General features: G+C 45.3%; 2 protein-coding genes and 1 long non-coding RNA gene across 11 annotated transcripts in view; 2 read left to right on the top strand and 1 right to left on the bottom strand.

Moving 5' to 3' along the window:
• SLCO1A2 (solute carrier organic anion transporter family member 1A2) overlaps positions 1 to 2,406 on the top strand; it is a 36,207-nt gene extending 33,801 nt beyond the window's left edge. For all 6 annotated transcript variants that reach the window (XM_082238881.1, XM_082238880.1, XM_082238879.1 and 3 more), the window contains one exon: positions 520 to 2,406. In XM_082238881.1, coding sequence (XP_082095007.1) covers positions 520 to 733 — 214 coding nt within the window. In that variant the 3' untranslated portion in view covers positions 734 to 2,406. The remainder of the gene's footprint in view (positions 1 to 519) is intronic.
• Positions 56 to 22,020, bottom strand: LOC309541498. Its single transcript, XR_014223755.1, has 3 exons — positions 21,760 to 22,020; positions 21,498 to 21,602; positions 56 to 285 (listed from the first exon to the last, which is right to left on the bottom strand). It is a non-coding gene; the product is annotated as an uncharacterized lncRNA (long non-coding RNA).
• The window catches only part of LOC309541260 (solute carrier organic anion transporter family member 1C1-like), a 31,729-nt gene continuing 18,669 nt past the window's right edge, over positions 12,772 to 25,831 (top strand). For 2 of the 4 annotated variants that reach the window (XR_014223679.1, XM_082238904.1), the window contains exons 1-5: positions 12,926 to 13,295; positions 22,055 to 22,188; positions 22,409 to 22,550; positions 22,669 to 22,801; positions 23,928 to 24,055. Coding sequence is in view for 3 of the 4 variants with exons in the window: in XM_082238904.1 (XP_082095030.1) it covers positions 22,090 to 22,188; positions 22,409 to 22,550; positions 22,669 to 22,801; positions 23,928 to 24,055 (502 nt within the window). In the remaining variant the exon portion in view is untranslated. Of the gene's footprint in view, positions 12,888 to 12,925; positions 13,300 to 22,054; positions 22,189 to 22,408; positions 22,551 to 22,668; positions 22,802 to 23,927; positions 24,056 to 25,831 lie in introns of those variants that run through there. The other 2 variants (XM_082238906.1, XM_082238905.1) reach the window with 2 other exon arrangements.

Raw genomic sequence — 25,831 nt, 5'->3', positions numbered from 1 at the left:
TATTATTATTATTATTATTATTATTATTATTATTATTATTATTAATGTATCTTCTTCTTTGGCGATCACTCGTAGCCGAGTAAGATTGTCTTCCATGAACATGGTTTTAACAATGAGTCCGTAAGTGACTGTGGAGGCCAATTCTGGATCCACACGTCCTTCCACAGTGGGGACATTGGTTCCCGGGCAGGAGTTGATCATGGTGTGGATTTGCCAAACATACCTTCCTCTTAGCACATTTCTCCCTTGCGTTCTGAGTTTGAGTGTCTTCAAAGTCCATGACACCTTTGGTAAACAAATAACAAATACATAACACAGTTTCACACAAACACTGGCACACACATAGAAGTGTGTATCTGTGTTCAGTGTAACATGCAAACAAGAAGGCCAATGAAAATAAGCTCCATCAGTGCATGGAGGCAACTTGATTCTCCTTGGGAGAACTTCTGGAGTATGAGAACTTCTGGATACGGTCTTCTATGTGTGCTCTTTACTGATGCTGTCCAAATTGCATTCCAGGCAGCTGTACCTGGGTGTGCCCTCAGCCCTCCGCGCTGTGTCTTACATCCCGTGTGTGCTTGTGCTCCTCATTTTAAGGAAACAGAACAAGACCTTGGTGCAGGAGGACAAAGAATTGGAAGCCAGAGAAGAGGAAAATGGGTCAGTAGAACAGAAGGATGCACCTGCAGCCCAGAACAGCACACATTTACATCAAGAGACAAGAGACTTGTAAAAAGCAGACTTTAAAGAGGACTGGTGGCTTTAAGGTTGTACGTCAAATGTAGGCCATTATCACTTTTCCAAGTCACCTCTAGAGATCTTTCCAGAATACATATATTACATACAGCAGAGTATGGGGTGACTAGTGTGGCTCGTTCTTCATGACTAAAGTTGTAAGTACTGTGTGTTCTATATTATCATAGCTGAGACTTTGGGTTTGTGCTTTTTTTGGGTGCGCACGTGTTTCTGTAATAATTGTTCCCACATATCATTTCAAGATTTCTACAAAATAACGGAAAGGAGAGAAGGGGCCATGGCAGCTTTCATTCGCTCCAATTTTTCACTTAGGCTGGATCTAGGCTAAAACCATCCAAAAAATGTTTAAGGAAAATGTGTTGTAAACCTCGTAATGGGAAATCACGTTGGCAAAAGACAGAACTCTACAGCACCATTTGGTGTCACAGTGTTATAAGACGTTTAAAGCGCTTTTTCTTGACTAATGTAGCTGAGTCCTTAATACAGTGGTACCTCGGGTTAAGTACTTAATTTGTTCTGGAGGTCCGTTATTAACCTGAAACTGTTCTTAACCTGAAGCACCATTTTAGCTAATGGGGCCTCCCGCTGCTGCCACGCCGCTGGAGCACAATTTCTGTTCTCATCCTGAAGCAAAGTTCTTAACCCGAGGTACTATTTCTGGGTTAGAGGAGTCTGTAACCTGAAGCGTATGTAACCCGAGGTACCACTGTACATTTGTTGCTCTGTCCGCACTGTACATTTTAAGCAGAATGATACCACTTTAACACAATCATGGCTTCCTCCAAAGAATCCTGGGAACTGTGCTTTGTTTGGTTTTTTAAAAATAATTTTCACTAAGTTTTCAAATTTTACATTTCAAAATAGGCATCTTTCATTATACCCATGCGTTCAACAACTTCCCTCCCTCCCCTTCCAAGATTCTATTGATTGGCTTACATATTTTTATATATCTGTCTTAATTCAATTCTCCCCTCTTACATCCCTTTTAAATAGGTTATACTGTTGAATTTACCTTAGTGCCGCCAGCGTTTTCGGAAACTGTGCTTTGTTAAGGGTGCTGAGAGTTATGAGGAGACCCCCGTGACTCTGCGAAGAGGATTTACTTGTTAAACCGCTCTGGGAATTGTAGCTCTGTGAGGGGAAGAAGGGTCCCCAATAACTCTCTCTTAGCACCCTTAACAAACTACAGTTCCGGGGATTCTTAGCTCCCCACTGCAATGTCTGTCTAAAGTGGTATAACAGTGCTTTAAATGTATAGTGTAGATGGGGCATTCATTCAGGATGGATCTCAAGAGGGCATGCAGAAGATTCCCAGGTGGTGGAGACCCAGACCTGCTTGTCTTCAGGCAGGTTGCTGGAAACTGGCACAGTGCAGAGGCAGGAGATGCTACATGGAGCTTGGCTTTCAGCAAAGCTGATGGAATGAGCCCTGCTTTCAATCTCAGACCCTCCAAATGTCCCTATTTTCCAGGGACGTCCCTGATTTAGTGAAACCGTCCTGGTTTCTTATTTGATCCTGGATTGTCCCACTGTCCCTTAGGATGTCCCTATTTTCATTGCAGAGATGTCGGAGGGTATGGCGTTATCTAACCCTGAGACCCCCCAGGTATAGGGCGGTATATAAATTCAATAAATAATGATAATAACAACGCCCGAGCTGTCTGAAAGCAATCCTGTACAGTGAAGGTTTTTATAACTGTCTTATTATGGTTTTATATATGTTGGAATCTGCCCAGAGCGGCTGGGGCAACCCAATCAGATGTGTGGGGTATAAATAGTAAGGTTATCATTATGGAATTGGACGTCCCTACTTTCATTGGAGAAATGTTGGAGGGTATGCCACCTTTCCTACTGAGGCAGCCTGATGGAATGGTTGCATCCAGGTGAGAGGAAGCTTGATGGAGCTGGCCTGTCACACCAGAGCTGATGGAGGATGTGGGTAGCTCTGTGGTCTAAAATACTGAGCCACTTGGGCTTGCCGATCAGAAGGTCGGCGGTTCGAATCCCCATGACGGAGTGAGCTCCCGTTGCTTTGTCCCGGCTCCTGCCAACCTAGCAGTTCGAAAGCATGCCAGTTCAAGTAGATAAATAGGTACCGCTGTGGCGGGAAGGTAAACAGCGTTTCTGTGCACTCTGGCTTCCGTGATGGTGTCCCATTGCTCCAGTAGCGGTTTAGTCATGCTGGCCACATGACCCGGAAAGCTGTCTTTGGACAAACGCCGGTTCCCTCAGCCTGAAAGCGAGATGAGTGCCGCAACCCCATAGTTGCCTTTGACTGGGCTTAACCGTCCAGAGGTCCTTTACCTTACCTTTTACCTGATGGAGTGAGCTTGGCTTCCCAGCTCTCCAAATAATGCCAGGTGCTGGCACCAGGCCTGCTTTCAACACGACAACAAGCATAGCGCAGTGTCCTCACTCAAAAAATGCCAGGGGAGCCGTCCACCTCTTCCTAAGCAAGAGTTAAGAACCTTTTCAGCGTTTCTCTCAAGTTCCTCTCCTTGCGCCAAGGTAACTGGGGAAACATGAAAGGATACACTGCATTCAAGTCCCACAGCAGGGAGAAAACAAGAAGCCTTTGTTAGTTAATCAGTGGATTTGAATATCATCCTGTGCTCTCTCTCTCTCTCTCTCTCTCTCTCAAGTTGCTAAGTGTTTCCAGACCTACTTAAGTTACATTTTTCATATCTTAATGGCAGGGGAGGAAATTCATTGACCTCTCCCCCCCCAACCCTTGGATCCAAGAGCATGAGACTCTTAACCTAAGGGTTGTGGGTTCGAGCCCTAGAGATTCGAGGCAAGAGATTCCTGCATTGCTGGGGGTTGGACTATATTATACTCGTGGTCCTTTCCAACTCTATGAATCTGTGCTATGCATCCAATAGCTATGGGAAGACAAGTGGGAGCTGCAACGCAGTGTTGCAGCACATCCCCACTTGCTTGGTGGAGTGTTCTTGTTCAGGGCTTCAGCTGTTCTGGTGTAGAAGCCTTGCCATGCTATTCAAGTCGCTTCAGAAGTTGGGAAAGGACAAATGATGCCTTTTCTCCCCCCCTCACCCCCCTCCTCTCAGGGACTTCCCTTGCTCTGCTATATCCTGTAGGTATCCTGATTGGAATAACAGGCTTGATTAGAGATCTGTAAGTTAAACTGACAGCTCAGGCCTCTCACACACATCTGTTCTTCGCAGGAACATTTCCAAAGCGGAACAGGGCAAGCACAAAGGACATGGAACAGCACCACCTCGTGGTAGACCGTAGGGATGCACAAATCTCTCAATTTCAGCTTCTCATTTTTCCTATTTTAAGAGTGTTTCACTGCGTTTCCACATCAGTTTTCTTTTTTTTTAAGCCCTAACAAAAAAATAAATTGCAGAATTTTAGTGTGCATTTTGTCTAATGCATACATTTTAAACAAGCAGTTCCCACTGATATACTGCTGTTTTTTTGGGGGGGTTTGCTTGGCTATCATGCATTTTTAGCTACATTCTCCTCTAATTTACACATTTTTCCATGCCCCACCTCTCTCTGTTGGAGAACTGCATCACAAAATGCAGGGAAATGTGAATTTCAAAGGGTAGCTGTGATTTGGTTCACATTTTGTTTCTGAAAATGCACTAAAATGCAAACCGAACCAAATTCCTCCCCCACACCTAGTTAGCGCTCTTGCTTAGACAATATATAATAGCCATTACCATATACCGTATTTTTTGCTCTATAAGACTCACTTTTTCCCTCCTAAAAAGTAAGGGGAAATGTGTGTGCATCAGTGGCGTAGCGTGGGTTGTCAGCACCCAGGGCAAGGCAAGTAATTTGCGCCCCCTAGCCTGTGGATTTGCGTCCCCTAACCCGTGGATTTGCGCCCCCTAACCCTAACCCCCAGATGTTGCGCCTGGTGCGGCCGGCCCCCCCTGCACCCCCCACGCTACGCCACTGGTGTGCATCTTATGGAGTGAATGCAGGCTGCGCAGCTATCCCAGAAGCCAGAACAGCAAGAGGGATTGCTGCTTTCACTGCGTAATGATCCCTCTTGCTGTTCTGGCTTCTGAGATTCAGATTTTTTTTTTCTTGTTTTCCTCCTCCAAAAAAACTAGGTGCGTCTTGTGGTCTGGTGCGTCTTATAGAGCGAAAAATACGGTATATATATTTATATAGCCATTACAATACCATAGCAGCGGATGGATGCTAGACCCCCAAACCTGATAATTTTATAGCCATACAGCGGGTATGACTGTATTAACCACAAGCAATCATAGCTTTGAGCGGGTCAATGCATAATAATAATAATAATAATAATAATAATAATAATAATTTATTATTTATACCCCGCCCATCTGGCTGGGTTTCCCCAGCCACTCTGGGCAGCTTCCAACAAAGTATTAAAATTCAGTAGTCTGTTAAACATTAAAAGCTTCCCTAAAGAGGGCTGCCTTCAGATGTTTTGGGACTACAATTCCCATCATCCCTGACCACTATTCCTGTTAGCTAGGGATGCATCTTGTCTCTTGCCCTTATCCTTTTCCCCCACCATCTTGTACACAAGAAAAGCTGTAGCAAAGTTCAGCTGCAGCAAAGTATTCTGGATCCAAACTCCATTCTGGAGCAGGGCCCAGGGCTAGATGAGAGGCCCAAGCCCTGGGGTGGGGCGGGGCAGGAATTGCACACCTTTGTGCCAGGGTGCAAAAAGGGCAGGGAGCCTCTCTCGCATTTGATCTGGCAGTGGTGCATCGCCACAGAGATGCAGTTTCTGTGAACTGCCCTGAGACCTCTGGGAATAGGGCAGTATAAAAATTCAATAAATAATAATAAAACAATAATATACACAATACACTCCTATGTTAGGAACATAGGAAGCTGCCTTCTACCAAGGCTGGCCATTGAGTCCATCTTCTATCTACCCTGAGAGGCAGTAGCTCTGAGAGGATACAGACAGGTGATATTTCCAGCCCTACCCAAAGACGCACAGGGCTGGACCTTCTTTATGCTAAGCCAGGCACCCCCAAACTCAGGCCTCCAGATGTTTTGGGACTACAACTCCCATCATCCCTAGCTAACAGGACCAGTGGTCAGGGATGATGGGAATTGTAGTCGCAAAACATCTGAAGGGCTGAGTTTGGGGATGCCTGTTAAGCTAAGGGTTGGTAAGCTAACAATTCTTCTTGTCCACTTGCTTTTCCCCAGGGAAAACTGCTCTTTAGTGCTCTGTCAGAGCAAACAGCCACTTGGGTTTTCTCTGGATGGGCGTTTGCTCCAATATACCACTAAAGAGCAGGTTTTCCATGAGAAAGGAGCAGCACAAGGGGAAAACCGCTCATTGCTTTCCAGGCATGGGACAAGCAGGTGCACAGATAAGCCCTAATGTTCTACTACTGAGCTGTGGCCATATCTTGCCATGAGTTCGAAAACTGCAAATGTAAAACAAAAAACAGAAAGTTGACAAGAAAGGGATTCTAGAGACGGGTGGACAAAATGGAGAATTATGAAGAACCGGAACCTTGAGCAAAACACACACACACACACAAAAAAAAAACAACCCGTAAAGGACCCCTGGTGGTTAAGTCCACCCAAAGGTGTCTATGGGGTGCAGTGCTCATCTCGCTTTCAGGTCGAGGGAGCCGGCGTTTGTCCACAGACAGCTTTCCGGATCATGTGGCCAGCATGACTAAACCGCTTCTGGTGCAACGGGACACCGTGACGGAAACCAGAGCTCACGGAAATGCCATTTACCTTCCTACTACAGTGGTAGCTATTTATCTACTTGCACTGGTGTGCTTTCGAACTGCTAGGTTGGAAGGAACTGGGACACAGCAGAGGGAGCTCACGCCGTCGCGGGGATTCAAACCGCTGACCTTCCGATCGGCAAGTCCAAGAGGCTCAGCGTCACTCGCGTCCCTAGAGCATAGAATCTGAAGAATGGAATGGGTCGCTGGCACCCAGGGCGGGACATGTTTTGTGCCGCCTGGATGAACTGGGCAGCAGTTAATCTCTTTGCCAGCCAACGTCTAATTGAGGGAGTCTCTTTTTCCAAACTAGGCCCAGCCCTGGAAACAAGGGTGAGAAAGACGAAGCCAGGAGCACTGCTGGGTCACCCCACTCTCCTGTCCTTGCAGCAAGGCACTCTGGGCAATGTACACAACAACAACAACAACAACAAACAACAACAATAATAATTATTATTATTTATACCCCGCGGCTTTGAACAGAATATTAAAATACAATAACCAATTAAACATTAAAAACTTCCCTAAACAGGGCTGTCTTCAGATGTCTTCTAAAAGTCTGGTAGTTGCTGTTCTCTTTGACATCTGGTGGGAGGGTGTTCCACAGGGCGGGTGCCACTACCAAGAAGGCCCTCTGCCTGGTTCCCTGTAACTTGGCTTCTTGCAGCAAGGGAACCACCAGAAAGCCCTCGGTGCTGGACCTCAGTGTCCGGGCAGAAGGATGGGGTGGAGATGCTCCTTCAGGTATACTGGACCTCCCAGGTATACATGGGAGGCACCCTTGCCTCCCCCCTCTTGGCTGGCCCAGGGTAAGTGTGTGTCTGTGCATCCCTTTGCTGGCCACAAGGAGGAGGAGGCAACACAGCCCCAGCCCCAAAGGCCTGACGTGGGCGCAGTTTGCTTCCCTGTGGCTCCAGTCTTGATGAAGAAGCCCATCGTGGGGGCATCTGGTTGCACCCCCTTGGAAATTTGCACCCAGGGCCATGGTCCCCTGCACCCCCCTACTATGCCACTGATCTGGACTCACGTACTAGGAATCCATTTTAAAATATGAAGTTTGTCTAATCACTGTTCCGTATCAAAGTTTAGACGCTGTTATTTAAATGAACACAAATATACTGCCCATTTCATCCTGATGGATGGGGAAGCGGAACAATGCTGTTTGCAATGCATCTTTTCTATGGGCTCATTGTCCCGGCGCAGTTTTCTGGAAAGTTGGATCAACAGGTAGGACGGTTGCTACACACCGTTTACGGTTCGTGACCAAGCCTTGCCTCTGCAATACTGCTGGCAGGGGCCGTTCCTCTAGCCAACTCCTGCCTTTTTGCTTTTAAAACTTCAGAACTTAAAACATTCAGATTTTAAACACCTGATGCTGGCTTCGCATTTTCAGTTTGGTCCACATTTGTTTGGCTGTGATACTGATGAGGAGATTCACTGTTAACCATTAAACATCTGTGAAGGAACCCAGCCTTCTAATTATTGGTCCCTTTCCACTGACACTGTGTTGCGGGTTTAGCAGGGGATTAAACAGTAAGCACATCGGTTATGTCACTGGTTTAAATGAGTTGATAATTTAACACATTTCTGAGGTGAGGGTGGCAAATGTGGGTCTACTGCTACATGGGTTCAGTTTCATGTGACTGAAGGTTTCTAAGGCTGCGCTAACACTTCTGTTTGCAGTGCACTCTCAGCCCTGGGGTTTTATTTATACCAGTGAGAGCCAGTGTGGTGTAGTGGTTAAGAGCGGTAGACTCGTAATCTGGTGAACTGGGTTCGATTCCCCGCTCCTCCACATGCAGCTGCTGGGTGACCTTGGGCCAGTCACACTTCTCTGAAGTCTCTCAGCCCCACTCACCTCACTGAGTGTTTGTTGTGGGGGAGGAAGGGAAAGGAGAATGCTAGCCGCTTTGAGACTCCTTCGGGTAGTGATAAAGCGGGATATCAAATCCAAACTCTTAATCTGTGTTCACACTTCCAGAACTCATATGTATCCTTTACCTAGTTGTGAAATGCTTCTGTTTCATACCTTGTTTCGCAAACCAGTTTCACACCAGTTAGCATCCCTAATTCATCTCTGCCAAGGTGTGAACATATTTGCATGAGGCAAATGCCTCCTGGTGTGTACACAATCAGAAACAAATTGGTACGCATTCGTTTGATCTGTATTTTAATCATATTGTGTGCCAATCAATCCCCCTGGGTCTGAGAGTTTTTCTTATTGTTCCATGGCTATGCTTTGCAAAAAAAATCCAAATAAAAAAATTCCTTCCAGTAGCACCTTAAAGACCAACTAAGTTAGTTCTTGGTATGAGCTTTCGTGTGCATGCACACTTCTTCAGATACGAATCTGAAGGTATCTGAAGGTATCTGAAGAAGTGTGCATGCACACGAAAGCTCATATCAAGAACTAACTTAGTTGGTCTTTAAGGTGCTACTGGAAGGATTTTTTTTATTTTGACTATGGCAGACCAACATGGCTACCTATCTGTAAAAAAAATCCAATCTCACTCCCTGAATTGAAGCTCGGTTAAGCAACACCTCTCTTTGGATTTTCTGCACATCTGGTAAGATCCTATGCAGCTGGTAAGATCAGCAGCTGTGGAACACAAAATGGTACACAGTAACATCAAAAATTGCAAAAATACAGTGGTACCTCGGGTTACAGACACTTCAGGTTACAGACTCTGCTAACCCAGAAATAGTACCTCGGGTTAAGAACTTTGCTTCAGGATGAGAACAGAAATCGTGCGGCGGCAGCGGCAGGCCCCATTAGCTAAAGTGGTACCTCAGGTTAAGAACAGTTTCAGGTTAAGAAGGGACCTCCAGAATGAATTAAGTTCTTAACCCGAGGTACTACTGGATTAGAAAATTTTTGCAAACTCTATTTTTCCTGTATTATATAATACAGGCTATGCACGTGACACAAAACGTTATACAGTTACATATACAAATATCGATCTATCAATTTCAGGGTGACCTTTTTTCAAAAGATTTGGAAATGGCAGTTCATTCCTTTGCTTTTAGGCAAAAGTTCATCTAACTCAGTTACAGGAACATGAGGTTGTACAAAAAAAAAAGTTACAAACCCATGCTGCTCGCAAGCCCCCATGCAGGCAAGCAAGTCCAAATCCACTTCAAGGACACATTCCAGCCAGTAAATGACAGTCACAGAGAGGGTGAAGCAGGAGCAGTAAGGGGTATAGCTGAGAAGGGGACTTGCGGGGCAGGAGATCTCCAGCACCAGATAGAGGGGCTTGGGAAGTTGCATTCACATCCCAGGTCTCAGTTTCCCAATCCATGGCTTACTATCCAAAACAGACACAGGGAAGTCACAAAAGAGGTGGGAGCTGTTTAAGTGTGCAGTGACAGCAGCAAGAATGCTTCTAGCCCAGAGATGGAAGGATAGAGAAGGAAAGATGGAGGAAAGAAGAGTGGCAGACGAAACTGATGGAGTATGCAGAAATGGCAAGACTGACGGGAAAGATCGGAAACCAGGTAAACAAAGTATTCTTAAAAGATCGGAATAACTTTTTAATATATTTCAAAGACCACAGTTGAAATCATTGGCAGGGATAACAATGACACTTGTAAAGTGAAATGAACTTTGGTTAATGTGATTATATAATAGACTGATAACGGTAAAAGATGCAGGAAAAAAAGTTAAACTTTTTGAAATGGAACCCATGGAGGGAGGGAAGGAGGTCTCAAGGTTCGAAAGAACCTTCTTTTATTTTTATGTTTTGGAACAATTATGGCAATTGAATAACTTTATGTAAAATCAATAAAAAATTATTTAAAAAGGAAAGAAAGAAAGAAAGAAAGAAAGAAAGAAAGAAAGAAAGAAAGAAAGAAAGAAAGAAAGAAAGAAAAGAGGTGGGGCTGGGAAGAGAGGTGGGGACAATCACCCACCTCCCCGTTATACCTTCTGAAACTGGCCCTGCAGATAATTCTTCCTTCCAAAGAAAATCCAACTGCCGACACATCAGATTAAACCATAATAAGGGAAGGGCTCTTTTCAATGGGTTGCAAGCAATTTGATAAGATAATAGCCTAAACAATGCCAGTATTTGAACATGGCAAATCCTGGCGCAGTTTTATTGCTACGTATGACAGGCAAGACTCTGCTTCCCCCTCCCTCTTGTTCAGCATCTGTCTGGAGCCACTGGCTGTGTAAGGGGTTAGGGCATCTGACTAGGATCCAGACATCCAGGGTTCAAACCCCCACTTGGCCATGAATTTCACTGGGTGACCCTGCCTAACCCACTTTGCAGGGTTGTTGTGGAGATTAAATTGGGGTGGGACCACGTACACAACTTTGAGCTCACTGGAGAGAGAAAGGTGGTTTATAAATCCAATAAATAAATAAATCTGGAGCAAGGGCCCATCACAATGCATACACCCGGAGCTGTTTCTCTGGGTCATCTAAATCTGTGCAGACCCTGGAGCGGTACTTGGATCCACCCAGTAATGGGCTGGATACAGAACAATAAACTGAGGCAAAATCCCAACAAGCTGTGTCTCACACACCAGGGATTGACCTCAGGAACTAGGAGCCCAGCCTTAGGAGATACAAATCTCTCATGAAAGGGAAGGGTTGGACCTACAGCCAAGCTGACAAACCACAGTAAGCACAGAGAAACAGACTTGATCCCGAGAAGAGGTTGGGCAGCGGTCCAAAATCAATATCACAAGGAATTCAGTGACAAGGGAGGCATTAGCTTCAAGTGGAGGGTTGTGTTTTCCCCAACACTGGAGAAGGCTCAAGAGGAGAACCTCATACACTCTGCCCTCCCAGGCCACACCCGAAAAACAGCTGCAGGTAATGAAAGAACCTCTGGGGTTGATTACTCTCAAGTAGACTTCTCTCACACAAGTCGCATGCTGACTCCATGTCTGTAGACACATGCTCTTCAGCCTAGGGGTTTGAGGGCCTTCTCGAGAACTGTGGCCCAGCTCCACCTCCTGCTCTGAGGGTCTCAAGAGTTCTTCAGCAGGAATGCCCACCCAGGAGATACTCAGGATGGAATGTCTAACTCCTCAAGACTCTGCCCTGTGACGTGTCCGGTTTGTCCTTGGAGGACTCCAGACTAGGGCTAGGTGTGATGATGATCATGACGACAAATAATATTAATGATACAGTGGTACCGCGGGTTAATTCGTTCTGGAGGTCCGTTCTTAACCTGAAACTGTTCTTAACCTGAAACACCACTTTAGCTAATGGGGCCTTCTGCTGCCACCGCGCCTCCAGAGCACGATTTCTGTTCTCCTCCTGAAGCAAAGTTCTTAACCTGAAGCACTATTTCTGGGTTAGTGGAGTCTGTAACCTGAAGCGTATGTAACCTGAAGTGTATGTGGCCCAAGGTACCACTGTATTAAGTTAATACCCCTGAACTACAGCCCTTCCCCAAAATTACTGGGAGTGGGAACAGCTGTGTTCTCTAAAGTGGTGTGAATAAAATATACGTAGGGATGTTGGCAACTGTCACATCACAGGTCCCTGTACCTCATGTACCCCTGAGGGTCATCTAGTCCAACCCTGGCAATGAAGGAATCTCAGTACAGTGGTACCTCGGGTTACAGACGCTTCAGGTTACAGACTCCACTAACCCAGAAATAGTACCTCAGGTTAAGAACTTTGCTTCAGGATGAGAACAGAAATTGCGCAGCAGCGGCAGCAGGAGGCCCCATTAGCTAAAGTGGTGCTTCAGCTTAAGAACAGTTTCAGGTTAAGAACGGACCTCCAGAACGAATTAAGTTCTTAACCCTAGGTACCACTGTATTGTCTTACACTGACTGGCAGTGGCTCTTCAGGGGTTTTAGACGAGGCCTTCTCTGCTCTGCTGGGGATTGAACAGCAGACTTTCTGCATGCCAAGCAGATGTTCTGCCACTCAGCCGCCGCCCTTCGATTCCCGCATTACAGGGGGTTGGGCTAGATGACTGCTGGGGTCCCTTCTAACCCTACAATTCTACAATTCCATTCTTTCCACCTGCTTCTCTCTCTGACAGGGTTCGGCTGAACGGCACAGCTTGCTTTGAGGTCCTCAGCAGGCATCTCGCAAGCCACAATTGGGTCACACGGGCAGCGTGTTAAAACACGCCGGAGAGAAGGCTGTGCCTTGTTTCTGCTTCAGATATAATTTAGTATGGTCATATGCAAGCTTCGTCTTACAAGCCGCAATTGATTCATGTGAACAACAAGGCATGTTTGAGTCTCTCCTGAAACCACATGACCTCTGGCTCGCAATGTACTCTAGCAGTGCTATAGGCTCCCAAAACTCTAGACGTGAGTCTTTCTGCAATAACTTCTGCCTACTTAAATTTTGTTTGCTCGTTTTTTCCTGCTCTGGCCTCCAGCCAGGGTGAGGAATACACCCGTTCGCTGTGGATTTCATGAGACGATCACCTGTCTTTGGTGAGGGAACAGTTCCACATTCTCTTTCACCTGATGCCCTCAGGACTGAAGAACTTCCAGGATCCCACCCCTCCTTCTATTCTCCTTTCCTTTTTCAAAAAGGAAAGGAAACGTTGAAAACATGTGGTTTTCTTTGGAATAGCTCGGCTTGCTAACTTTGCGGGCAACCTGCCAGCTTAGCAGCCGTGCGATAATCTGCAGTTCATTTAAGCAAGCAGCAGCAGCAACAACAACAGAAAATGCCTTTGCGTTGGTGGTTATAGGGGAATTTGGGAAGCCAGCCGTGTTGCAACATGGTGGGCCGGTCTCCACCTTTTAAAGGAGGCCGGTCCCTGACAGTGACGTTGAGCTCTCTCCTCCTTGCTCCAGAAGCAACAAGGAACATTGCTTGACTGACCAGGGGTCCAAGTAAGTTCTCTCTGTCTGCTTCTGTCCAGCTCTTTCTGTTGCTTCCATTTAATGCTCTGACACTTTGAGGAATGTGTTGCCGAGCAAATGCACGATGACCTCTTGACTGAGCTTTGCTTTAAATGGACAGGGGACTGTTGTTCTTTCCATCCCGCAAAAGCCTCCTTTTTTAGCACGCTCATGAATTGTGACTTGTTCAGGCCTCTCAGCCACTGTTCGTTGTCTTATTTTTAAATGCCTATTTATATGTTACTTGCTCAGCAAGGCTTTAACTCAGTGGCAGAACCCTTGCATGGATAAGGTCCCAGGTTGAGTTCTCAGAGACCCTCTGCCAGTCAGTGCAAGCTATATAGAGCTGGGTGTTCTCTGTATAAGGGAGCTCCCCATGTTCTTTGGAGGGAAAGACCTGTAGCTCAGTGAGAGAGCATGCAGGAGATCCCAGATTCAATCCCCGAGACCTCCAGCTATGACTCGGAATGTCCCCTGCTAGAAACCCTGGAGAGATGCTGCCAGTCAGTGTGGACAATACTGAGTTAGGTGGACCAATGGTCTGAGTCAGGATAAGGCAGCTTCCTATGTTATGAATATCGATGCAAAATAGAACTGCCCCAGTTTCCAGTCTGTTCAATTCAAAACGAAGGTGCTTATCTTTGAACCTGAGACCCAGAGACCTGCCAGTAGGGCTGTGCTGAGGAACTGCAATTCTGTGGATTGAAGTGCACAACTCTGCAGATCCGGGATGGAATCCTTCTTCAGATTTTGCACTTGTTTGCACTTTCTGATGCAGTTCTTGGTGGGAGAGCGGGTGCACAAAAATGAGAAAAATAAATAGGCAACGTTTTGAAGAAAAGAAGGAGAAAAACCGGCTGAGTTCTGTTGGCCTTTAAATCATGCAGGATTATTCATTGACTGATAATCTCCAGATTCAGGGGCAGAATGACCCTGGAACCTGATTGTTGGGCACTGGCATGATCAGGTAAGGACTTTGGGGCAGATGTCCAGAGTCCAGCACAATGAGTAGGAAAGCCACCAAATTAATTGGTTCTGGTTTACCACTTTTTGGAGTAAGTTAAAAAAAACAATCTAACCGGAAGAGTCTGCGACCAGAAAGAGGAGGAACACCACGAAGAATGGAAGAAATTTAATGATTATTTAGCTAAATTTGTTAAGCTAAAATAACTGGAAGTAGCGTCCAGATACTTAATGGCCTTAGGATTGTATTTATGTTAACTGATAAAATAATATGTTTTATACAAGAAGGAGAAGATTTAAAGATGTTAATGCTTAATTTAAAGGGTATTAAAATTGGGATTTGGAAAACCGTTATAAGGATATGCAATGAAATTCAACTAAGGGGAAACGAGGAAGTCGTTTTACAAAGTAAATAACTGTTATTTTCAATAAGGTTATGATTTATGTTTGTTATGTTTTGTTTGTTTTATGTTTTTGTTTGTCGTTGATATTGTAAAAACTAATAATTTTTTTGCAAAGCAAACAAACAAACAAACACACAAACAAAAAACAACCCATCTAAATCAGGGGCATGAAACCATGCAGTCCAAAGTTTGGAATCATAAAGTAAAGGGGGAAGGAGAGAAAGGAAACCAAAGGTGGTTGAACCAGGCTTGTGCCAGGCAGATGTAGGGCAGAGCAGTATTTTATTTCCTATTTATTTATTTCATGAGATTTGTATCCCGCTAGATTGTAAAACCAACCAACCTCCAAGCAAAAAGAATAGAAGAATGTTATTAATTGAAACAATCAAAACATTCAAATAATTAAAACCAGCAATAAACTAAAAACACATCAGCATTGTAAATATCCAGATAGGTTTGTCTAAACCAAAAAGTTTTTAGCAGGCATCAAAAAGAATACAGCGAAGGCTCCTGCCTGATATCAATTGGCAGTGAGTTCCAAAGTGCTGCTAGGCTAAAAGATGGGTTTCTTATAAGCACAAAGTGACTTTTGAACTCCTAACCCTTCCCAGGGATTGTGTGCAGTGGTGTCCATTGGGAGGGTGGAAGACCAACAGTAGGTGGAACCAGAACCAACGAGAAGAGAAGCCAACTGATTTTAGTCTTGTCCCCATCCTCCTCGCCTGCTGAGTTCCGCAGGGGGCAATCTTGAGCCTGAGGAGGGGAAAGTTGACAGGCAGGACCCCATCCCTGGACTTGCTGAAAGTAAGAAGGCAGGCAACAGCTGGTGGGGCAGAACCTTGTTCACCCAAGTAGTCCAGCCTCCATGCAATGATTTCCTCACCACTGGCAATGGCGGAAGAGATATTCACTATGCCAGCTCCAGGGTTGCTGTGGCTTCCTTCTTGATTTGAAGGCAGGTTTAGGGGAAGTTATAGGCACTTTATAGGGATGCGGGTGGCGCTGTGGGTTAAACCACAGAGCCTAGGACTTGCCCATCAGAAGGTTGGCGGTTCATAGAATCATAGAGTTGGAATAGACCACAAGGGCCATCGAGTCCAACCCCCTGCCAAGCAGGAAACACCATCAGAGCACTCCTGACATATGGTTGTCAAGCCTCTGCTTAAAGACCTCCAAAAAAGGAGACTCCACCACACTCCTTGGCAGCAAATTCCACTGTCAAACAGCTCTTACTGTCAGGAAGTTCTTCCTAATGTTTAGGTGGAATCTTCTTTCATGTAGTTTGGATCCATTGCTCCATGTCCGCTTCCCTGGAGCAGCAGAAAACAACCTTTCTCCCTCCTCTATATGACATCCTTTTATATATTTGAACATGGCTATCATATCACACCTTAACCTCCTCTTCTCCAGGCTAAACATGCCCAGCTCCCTTAGCCGTTCCTCATAAGGCATCGTTTCCAGGCCTTTGACCATTTTGGTTGCCCTCCTCTGGACACGTTCCAGTTTGTCAGTGTCCTTCTTGAACTGTGGTGCCCAGAACTGGACACAGTACTCCAGGTGAGGTCTGACCAGAGCAGAATACAGTGGCACTATTACTTCCCTTGATCTAGATGCTATACTCCTATTGATGCAGCCCAGAATTGCATTGGCTTTTTTAGCTGCCGCGTCACACTGTTGGCTCATGTCAAGTTTGTGGTCAACCAAGACTCCTAGATCCTTTTCACATGTACTGCTCTCAAGCCAGGTGTCCCCCATCTTGTATTTGTGCCTCTCATTTTTTTTTTGCCCAAGTGCAATACTTTACATTTCTCCCTGTTAAAGTTCATCTTGTTTGTTTTGGCCCAGTTCTCTAATCTGTCAAGGTCGTTTTGAAGTGTGATCCTGTCCTCTAGGGTGTTAGCCACCCCTCCCAGTTTGGTGTCATCTGCAAATTTGATCAGGATGCCCTTGAGTCCATCATCCAAGTCGTTGATAAAGATGTTGAATAAGACCAGGCCCAAGACAGAACTCTGTGGCACCCCACTAGTCACTCTTCTCCAGGATGAAGAGGAACCATTGATGAGCACCCTTTGGGTTTGGTCAGTCAGCCAGTTACAAATCCATTGAGTGGTAGCATAGTCAAGACCACATTTTACCAGCTTCTTTACAAGAATATCATGGGGCATCTTGTCAAATGCCTTGCTGAAATCAAGGTAGGCTACATCCACTGCGTTCCCTTCATCTACCAGGCTTGTAATTCTGTCAAAAAACGAGATCAGGTTAGTCTGACATGACTTATTTTTCAGAAATCCATGCTGACTATTGGTGTTCACAGCATTCCTTTCTAGGTGCTCACAGACTGTTTGCTTAATGATCTGCTCCAGAATCTTCCCTGGTATTGATGTCAGACTGACTGGGAGGTAATTATTTGGGTCCTCTCTTTTCCCCTTTTTGAAAAGGGGACAACATTTGCCCTCCTCCAGTCTGCCGGGACTTCGCCTGTTCTCCAGGAATTCTCAAAGATGACTGCCAGTGGTTCTGAGATCACATCTGCCAGTTCTTTTAATACTCTTGGATGCAGTTCATCTGGCCCTGGAGACTTGAATACATCTAAACTAGCCAAGTATTCTTGTACTATCTCCTTAGTTATTCTGGGCTGTGTTTCCTCTGCCGAATCATTTGCTCCAAATTCTTCAGGTCAGGCATTGTTTTCTTTATCAGAGAAGACTGAGGCAAAGAAGGCATTGAGGAGTTCAGCCCTTTCTGTGTCTCCTGTTTGCATTTCACCATCTTCTCCTCTGAGTGACCCCACTGTTTCTTTTTTGTTGCTTTTAACCTCTCTAGCAAGCCTGAGGTCATTCTGTGCTTTAGCTTTTCTGACTTTGTGTCTATTTGTTTGAATTCCTCTTTGGTGGTTTCCCCTTTTCCATTTTTTGTACACATCCTCATTTAGAGAGAAAAATAGAAACTGCTTAATTGATGGAAGGAACCAACTTCTAAGTGGTTGACATAAACCAATTATTAATAATACACAAATGCACAAATAATACACAAATATTTAAAACAAACATAAAGAGCTAAATTTTAACACTTTCCTTTCTGCCCTCATTGTGGGAACCCCAGGCATTTGGACGGTCATTATTGGAAACTGGATTAGAAGGGCATTTTGTCTCATTTAGCTGCAGTTTTGTAAGTGTGAGAGGTTCCTCCTTGTTTTCCCCCCTCCACACCATTCATTATATTTATAGAGATTTTTACAACTTTACAACTTGACAATTGGGCAAAGAGGAAGAATGACTTACAAGGCATGTTGGAGAATTCTGAAGAAAACAGAAAGGGAAGTGGATGTTGGCTTATTCTTTCTGAAAGCAGCCCTGTTTAGGGAAGCTTTTAATGTTTAATAGGTTATTGTATTTTAATATTCTATTGGAAGCCACCCAGAGTGGCTGGGGAAACAAAGCCAGATGGGCGGGGTATAAATAAGTTGTTGTTGTTGTTGTTGTTGTTGTTGTTACCAGAGCAGAAATCAGTGCAGGGAATATGAACAGTATTTTCTGTGGTGTTGCTTTCAGTCTGCAAACGGTACAGAGTTGATTGTGTTCCCCAACCTGACCCCAGATCTGCATTGTGCTTCCTTTGCATTGTGTTGAAAGGGGTGCAATGACACAAAGACAATGTAACTTGCACAAATCGATCCATTTTGCCACAGTGGACAGCGAGATTAAGAATGCAGGTTTTTGGCCTAAGACGAACTGCAGTGGAATGCAAACAGCGCTGCATGCAACAACTACATGGTGGAATGGAAACAAAGCCTTCATGCATGCCTGCTTAGGAGGCTACATGCAAGTTCTAGCAATGGTCATTTGGGTCATCCCATTCACACATGTAAGCTATTTCGCAATGCAGTGGCTAACCTGCGTGTGCAAAGCTGGTCTTGGCTTAGGCAGAAAAACATTTGTTTTGATCCAGCAAAGCCTTTGAGGTTGTAGTATACATGTGTGAGCACAGACCCACCTAGCTCTTGGCTGCAGTGACTTTCGCATCCCCTATTTAATCCCGCTTGTGCTCTGCTTTTGCATGAAAGGTTTTAGGCTCTGAAGCAGTGACTTGCCCCAGGCAGCTTGTAAGAAATGGCTTGATAGAGTACACCAAGCGCAGCCTTCCAGATTTTGCTGGACTCCTCAACTTCCATCACCCGTGGCCAGCGACAGGTGAGCTCCCATTGCCCGGTCCCTGCTCCTGCCAACCTAGCAGTTCAAAAGCACGTCAAATTGCAAGTACCGTATTTTTCGCTCTATAACACGCACCCGACCATAACACGCACATAGTTTTTAGAGGATGAAAATCCGTAGGCATGCCACCCGTAGGCATTCCCTCCATAACACGCACAGACATTTCCCCTTACTTTCTAGGAGGAAAAAAGTGAGTGTTATGGTGCAAAAAATACGGTAGATAAATAGGTACCGCTCCGGCGGGAAGGTAAACGGCATATCCGTGCGCTGCTCTGGTTGGCCAGAAGCGGCTTAGTCATGCTGGCCACATGACCCAGAAGCTGTACGCCGGCTCCCTTGGCCAATAAAGCGAGATGAGCGCCGCAACCCCAGAGTCGGTCACGACTGGACCTAATGGTCAGGGGTCCCTTTACCTTTACCTTTAGGGAAGGCCCTGTTATCATGATCCTGAGCCGATCTAATCCCTCCCAGTCCCAGCCCATGGAAGGATAAAACAGTCGCTCTGCAAATCGCCCTTCTGAGTTGCTGCAAGGGTCAGGGCACTTCGCACATGGTGCTGTTAAGGGAATGACTGTGGGTGTTCCCTGGTGAGAGCAGGGAGGTCCAGGGGTGGGGAGAGCTAGCCTTTCCCTCATTTTTAGCCTGAGCTTCATTTGAGAGCGAGAGCAGCAGAGAAGAGAGCTATACTACTCCCTATAAATACATACTTGGCATAATTAGTAGGTAGAAGTGGTTCTCTCTGGAATTTCTGTGTTTCGGGTCTGTGTTATTCCCCACATGTTTTCTGCTTCGGTTTCTATTTACGTTTAAAGAGATACTTATCTAATTGTAATCTGTGGGACTTTTAACATGTGGATTCTTTTGCTTGTACTTTGTGTATATTTGTGATTTTCTTTCTAGGATGTTGCAAATCCTCTCAGAGATTTTCTGTGCAATATGGAGCAGATTCCTAAATAAAGAATCCTGCTTTTTTAATAATAATAAAAAACCCATCCAAGTCAGCAGTCATCATATAAGATCTTTTGTCGGTTGTTAGGTCTAGCTTGTGTTTTTAGTTGTGATAATATTTTGTTTGCTTTTGAAACGTTTAGAGTTTGTTTTATTTTTTAAAAAATACTGAGTTCCTTTGAAAGGAAGGGTTGGACAAAAATCTAACGAAACAGAAGTGTTGAAGAGTTCTGTGAAGCATCTGAACATTGCCCATTTTTAATTTTTTTTATCTTAAGCAGAATTCGGGTGCATTCCTGCCCTCTGCCGAAATGCAGTGACAATTGTGCTGTCAAGCCATTCAAAGAAGGGGAGGAATGAATTGAAGTGGGAAGAAAAGGAGGGCTGGTCAAAATATTTAAAAATTAAAAATTAATTATTTTTTAAGAGGTCAGATTCCCTGGCTGGTTAATCATCAGCAGGAGATAAAGGGACCCAAAGTGTGTTTGCTCTGCATTGAAACTGAAGTTTGTTTAGAGATCTTGAGCATGGCTTGCTTAAAAGGTTAAAACTCTTGCATACAAAATGCTGACGTGGCTGATGTTTGAGGGCACAGATCTGTGAAGTCAGGCCTTTTTTTGGCTACAAGCGGAATTTTAAATAGTTTTTTACTTGGCAACAGGAGCTGGTCAAAATAAACCCCAGCTCCAGAGCTGAAACAGACAGGCAGCACAAGCTCAAAAAAGAACAGTTGGTATCTTGGGAACTTGCTGCCGTGGGATACTTTAATGGCAATTTTTAATGCTATCCTATGCAGAACTGAGTCTTGACTTTTAGCTATTGGTATGAGGGTTTTTTTTTTATGTACATCGTACACCCAAAAGCAGAAGAGAAAAGAGAGTACAGTGGTACCTCCGGTTACGAACGGGATCTGTTCTGCAGGCCCGGCCGTATCCTGAAAATTTCGTAACAGGAGGCACCCTTCTGCACATGTGCGTGGTGCAATTGAGCGCTTCTGTGCACATGCATGGTCTGCAGAGTGCTTCTGTGCATGCGCATACACATGCGGTGAAACCTGGAAGTATACACTTCCAGGTTTGCCACGTTCACAACCTGAGGATTCCGTTACCCAAAGGTAACGTAACCCAAGGGTCCACTGTACACTGGCAGCATGTGCTGATTCTGTTACCTGGACATCAACAGACCCCTACTGTACCGTTAAAATAATTACTGTACCACAAAGTTATCCAGAGTTGCGGTTGTATCTCAGGAGGCAAACTCGGTGAGAGAGAGCAATCAAAACAAATTTAGTTGGAATTAAGGGTGACAAACAATTCTTCCTTTCCCATAAAATTTTATGAAAGCTTTTTCATAATACAATACAGTGGTACCTTAGTTTTTGAACGTAATCCGTTCCGGAAGATGGTTCAACTTCTGCAACGTTCGAAAACCGAGGCGCAAAAGGTGGTCTGCAAATTTAATTGAGAAAAACACTCAGCGGAAGCCGTTCAACTTCTGGGGCACGTTTGAAAATAGAAGGATTAACTTCAGGGTTTTCGGCGTTCAAAAACCGAAACGTTCGACTTCCAAGATGTTCGAAAACCGAGGTACCACTGTACTAATTTAAATAAAAACAAAAAGGAAAAGGAAAGAGAAAAGAAAATGCAAAGTCTTAACTCTTGTCTCACACAGAAAGGGGTGGAGCCTCACAGCTTTCACTTGAGAGCTTCCCTTTATTCTCCCGGTCTCCCACCCTGGAAGATCTTCCCCTTCCTTGCGTCTCACAAAGGGTCCTAAGGGTGACAGACAATTAAACTGAGCAATCAGTAACGAGATTCCTTTTGTGCCAGGGATTCTTGCCAGTGGGGAGCAGGGCTTGAGCAAATGGCTAGCGGGTCTGCAATCAAATAGCAAGCAATTGCAAAAACAGACAACGGGTACAGCTCTTACCTGTGTCCAGTAAGCTACATTCCAGCCACTGAAAAGTGGCTGCACATCTCTGTGTTTTCTATCCAGGCAAGCATAAACCGGGCACTACCAGGACCTTTGATGGAGGCAGCTTGTTGATGTGACATTGCTCTGTGTAAACAGCTGAGGGGGCTCAGATCCAAATCCGGATTCCTGGTTCTCCCATTTTGCATCCTAAACTGAAGCCATGCTGAAGGTTTGGACTCAGTCCAATACATGAAGTGCTATCATTAAGGAAATGACATGGCTGTTGTTCCTATCCCCCCTCCCCCGACAGAAAGGTCTGTGTTCCCGAGCTAGAAGATCAGCATCATGGATGGAAAAATGGTTCTGCAGCAAGCTAAAGACAACCCCCCATTCTTGGACAAAAGCCTGGTGAAGAGAGCATGTCTCCCTGTTTCAAAGCTAAAGGTAAAAACCTCCCTTTCTCTGCAATAAATGGCAAAAATTTCCAGATGGTTCAAAAGCATGGTCCCTAGCCTTGTCTCCCTCTATTTTCCTTCCACATATTAAATTGTAAGCTCCTTGAGGCCAGAGACCTGTCTGTTTTTATCTCTGGGGTTGAGATGTTATATTATCTTGAGACAATAGCTCCTTTGTCAACTCACATTTTCCTTTGTGTTCACCCCAGATATTCCTCGGGGCGCTGTCGTTTTCCTTCTTCTCCAAAGCATTTACGGGAAGCTACATGAAGAGTGTGATGACTCAGATTGAGAGGAGATTTGAAATCCCATCATTTGTGGTCGGACTGATCGATGGAAGCTTTGAGATAGGTATACCTATTTCCTTCCCACACCCCCTCACAGGAGGGAAACTACTGTAGTTTCGCCTTCTGCCTCTCCCTGAACCACCCCCACCCTAGAATTCATCACATCTCTTTTCCTGATGTAGGAAACTTATTGGTGCTGATCTTGGTGAGTTACCTGGGGCCGAAAGTTCATCGTCCAAAAGTGATTGCGGTTGGGTGCCTCATCATGTCCATGGGATCATTTGTGTCGATTGTGCCTCACTTCATAATGGGGCGGTAAGTAGAGCATTAACAATTACCAACATTAACATCCCCAGTGAAATGCCTGTCATCAGGGAGGGTGGTCCATGAGCCAAGACAGATGAGCATCAAACAGCGGTTGAGAGTGTTGTGAATGCTTTGTAGAGGGAAGGACTATAGTTAAGCAGCAGATCAATTCTCAGCATCTCAAAGGTGGCCTGAGTGGAGTGAACCATATCTGAAGCCTCGGAGAGTTTCTGCTGGGCAGCGCAGACATTTGTTTTGGCCCTGCGTTGTTGGCAGCGGATGCTTGGATATCACACTCTTCATTGGGGCTCTGCTGGAGAAGTTTGGGCATACCAAATATCAAGGATAGCCGTTGGGCATGGCAGCATTTGGGCTGTTGTCGAGAAGCCTTGGTTGTGAGGTCATGGGCATAGGCCCCAAAGTCTGGTTGCGATGGCACTGCTCCCACGAGGAAACCAGGACATAAAATTAGGGTCGTAGCAGACCATCTGCTTCGCATGCAGAAGATACCACGTTCAATTTTCAGCTGCATTTCTGGGTCAGGCTGGGAGGAACACCCTGCCTAAAACCCTGGAGAGTTGCTCCCGGTCAGTGTGGACAAGGCTGCGCTAGATGGATACAATGCTTTAACTCAATATAAGTTAGCTCTCTATGCTCCTATGTACCACTCAGAATTAAAGGGTATTAATAGTATCTTCAGGGACACGGGTGGTGCTGTGGGTTAAACCACAGAGCCTAGAACTTGCCGATCAGAAGGTCGGCAGTTCGAATCCCGCAACGGGGTGAGCTCCCGTTGCTCGGTCCCTGCTCCTGCCAACCTAGCAGTTCAAAAGCACATCAAAGTGCAAGTAGATAAATAGGTACCACTCCAGTGGGAAGGTAAACAGTGTTTCTGTGCACTGCTCTGGTTTGCCAGAAGTGGCTTAGTCATGCTGGCCACATGACCCGGAAGCTGTAACGCCAGAGTCATCTGCGACTGGACCTAATGGTCAGGGGTCCCTTTACCTTTACCTAATAGTATCATCATCATCATCATCATCATCATCATTATCATCATTGTTATTATTAACAAATATTTTAAAACCTTCCACATTTCCATCACATGGCATTTGTTTCTTCCTTCTTCTTTTTAAAGTTACAATTACAAGAGCATTGCGGTTTCTGTGACCAATTCTTCTGCGAGTGTGTCGGCTTGCTCAACAACCGTTCCTCTCCACCATGCAATAGACGACTTGGAAAGTTTTCAAAATGCAAGTGCTCTTGGTAAGCAAAACTTTGGTGGCTCCCGAGGTGGGCTGTGTCCCAGTCTCTTGGTGTGCACATGAAGAGATGCAGGACATAATTTCATCATGTAGGCTTATAGTCTCTCTCATGCCCCAACACCTTTTGAGCAGGTTGCTCTATGGCCTTATGCCACCAACACCTCTTTATGTAGCAACTGGTACTGTGATTTTCCAGGCTGAACAATTCATATTCTCTTGCAACAGCCCTCTAATATCCATCTCTATTGTAGCCATAAGAGAACTAGCCCTGTATGAAACAATGGTTGCATATGCACCATTCATTCAAACCAAACACCTCCCAACCCCTCAAAATCAAGGGATCTGTAGTTTACCCCCACAGAGCTACAATTACCAGCACCCTTAACAAACTACAGTTCTCGGAATTCTTTGGGGCATATGTGTGTGTTTTGAATGTGGTTTAAATGTATTGCTGAACGCACATTGATCTCTGAGCAGCAAGAGACTTCAGTGGTTTCTGTGCTTACCCAGGTGAAAGCCAATGGAAATGCTGGTGTCTTTGGGATATATGCAGTTATTTGCACATCTATACAACCCAAGCATAGGCTGGAAGGATTAGCCCCAAGCCTCTACTTTGGGTCTCCAGCTTCCAGCACCAGCCAAAACTCACACAGCTCCACTTAGCCTATTGTTCTCCATCCTAGGAGGCTTGAGCCAAGTGAGTTGATGAAAGGCCCACCCATTTGTCTCTATGGCAACATGTCTTTGGACATGTAAACTGTGCTACTTAACTGGACAGCTATGACCATTCCCTTAGCAAAGGAAATAGATTGACCTGTTTACCAAGTTTTCTCTTATACATCCTACCTGCACAGGATACAGGATTGCAGCTTTGGAAGGGACTGCTGGGTATCATCCAGACCAACAGTTACAATCGATTTATGCCCTCCGCTGCTGCTACTACAGTTGTTATTACAGTTGCTCCTCTTCAATATTGCTTGCCAGACCAAGGCTTTCAGTTTTCAGTGTCCAGGTTTGGCTGGAATTGAACATCTGTAGCTGAAAAATCTGTTTCCCATCGTCATTCTCTTTAACCAGGAACTCAGCTGGTTGAGTGTCCACAGTGCACTTTGCGATCTCCCTTTTTCCAACAGCAAACTTAGATGGCTGAGAGCTGGCAGGATTTAAGCCAGAACCAGGTCATTGGGGAACAAGCAGACTTATGGGGAACTCCAAGGTTTACAGGAATATAAAAAACCAAAATAAAAAGTCGGGAAACAGAACTGCAGGGGGAAACAAAAGCAAAAGACTCAATGAAGTCTCAGCACATACAGTGCTCATGGAATAATGATAGTACAAACAACTTTTCTTCTTCTTTATCTCTTTGACTTTGTTTTTGTAGTTGTTCTTGCTGCTGTCCCAGCCTTTGGTCACTAAGCAGAAGCATGCAACTGGGTGGGTGAGGCAAAAGAGGGCAGAACAACAAATGCTCATTGCACACCAACACGCACACCAACACACACCTGTATCCTCCACCCAGGCAAGCAAGAAGCGCGATCAGAGTTCAAGGACACATTCCACACAGGCAAAAACACCCATGGATGGTGCAAGGGAGACAGCGATGGGTTGTGGCCTGGGGAGAGTCACTTGGTGGGCCACATTTGACACCCAAGCCAGTCATTTCCCATTAGGCTAAGGGGCTATCCCTACACCAGGGGTCGGCAACCTAAAGCCCATGGGCCAGACTCTCTTCTGCGGCTCCGGAAATTGCTTCTGCGCATGCCCAGAGGCCGAAAAT

The sequence above is a fragment of the Podarcis vaucheri genome, assembly GCF_965113315.1.
Source record: "Podarcis vaucheri genome assembly, chromosome: 10".
NCBI classification, from domain to species: Eukaryota; Metazoa; Chordata; class Lepidosauria; order Squamata; family Lacertidae; genus Podarcis; species Podarcis vaucheri.
The sequence above is the reverse complement of the archived record's forward strand: the minus strand, read 5'-3'. Positions and strand labels throughout refer to the sequence as shown.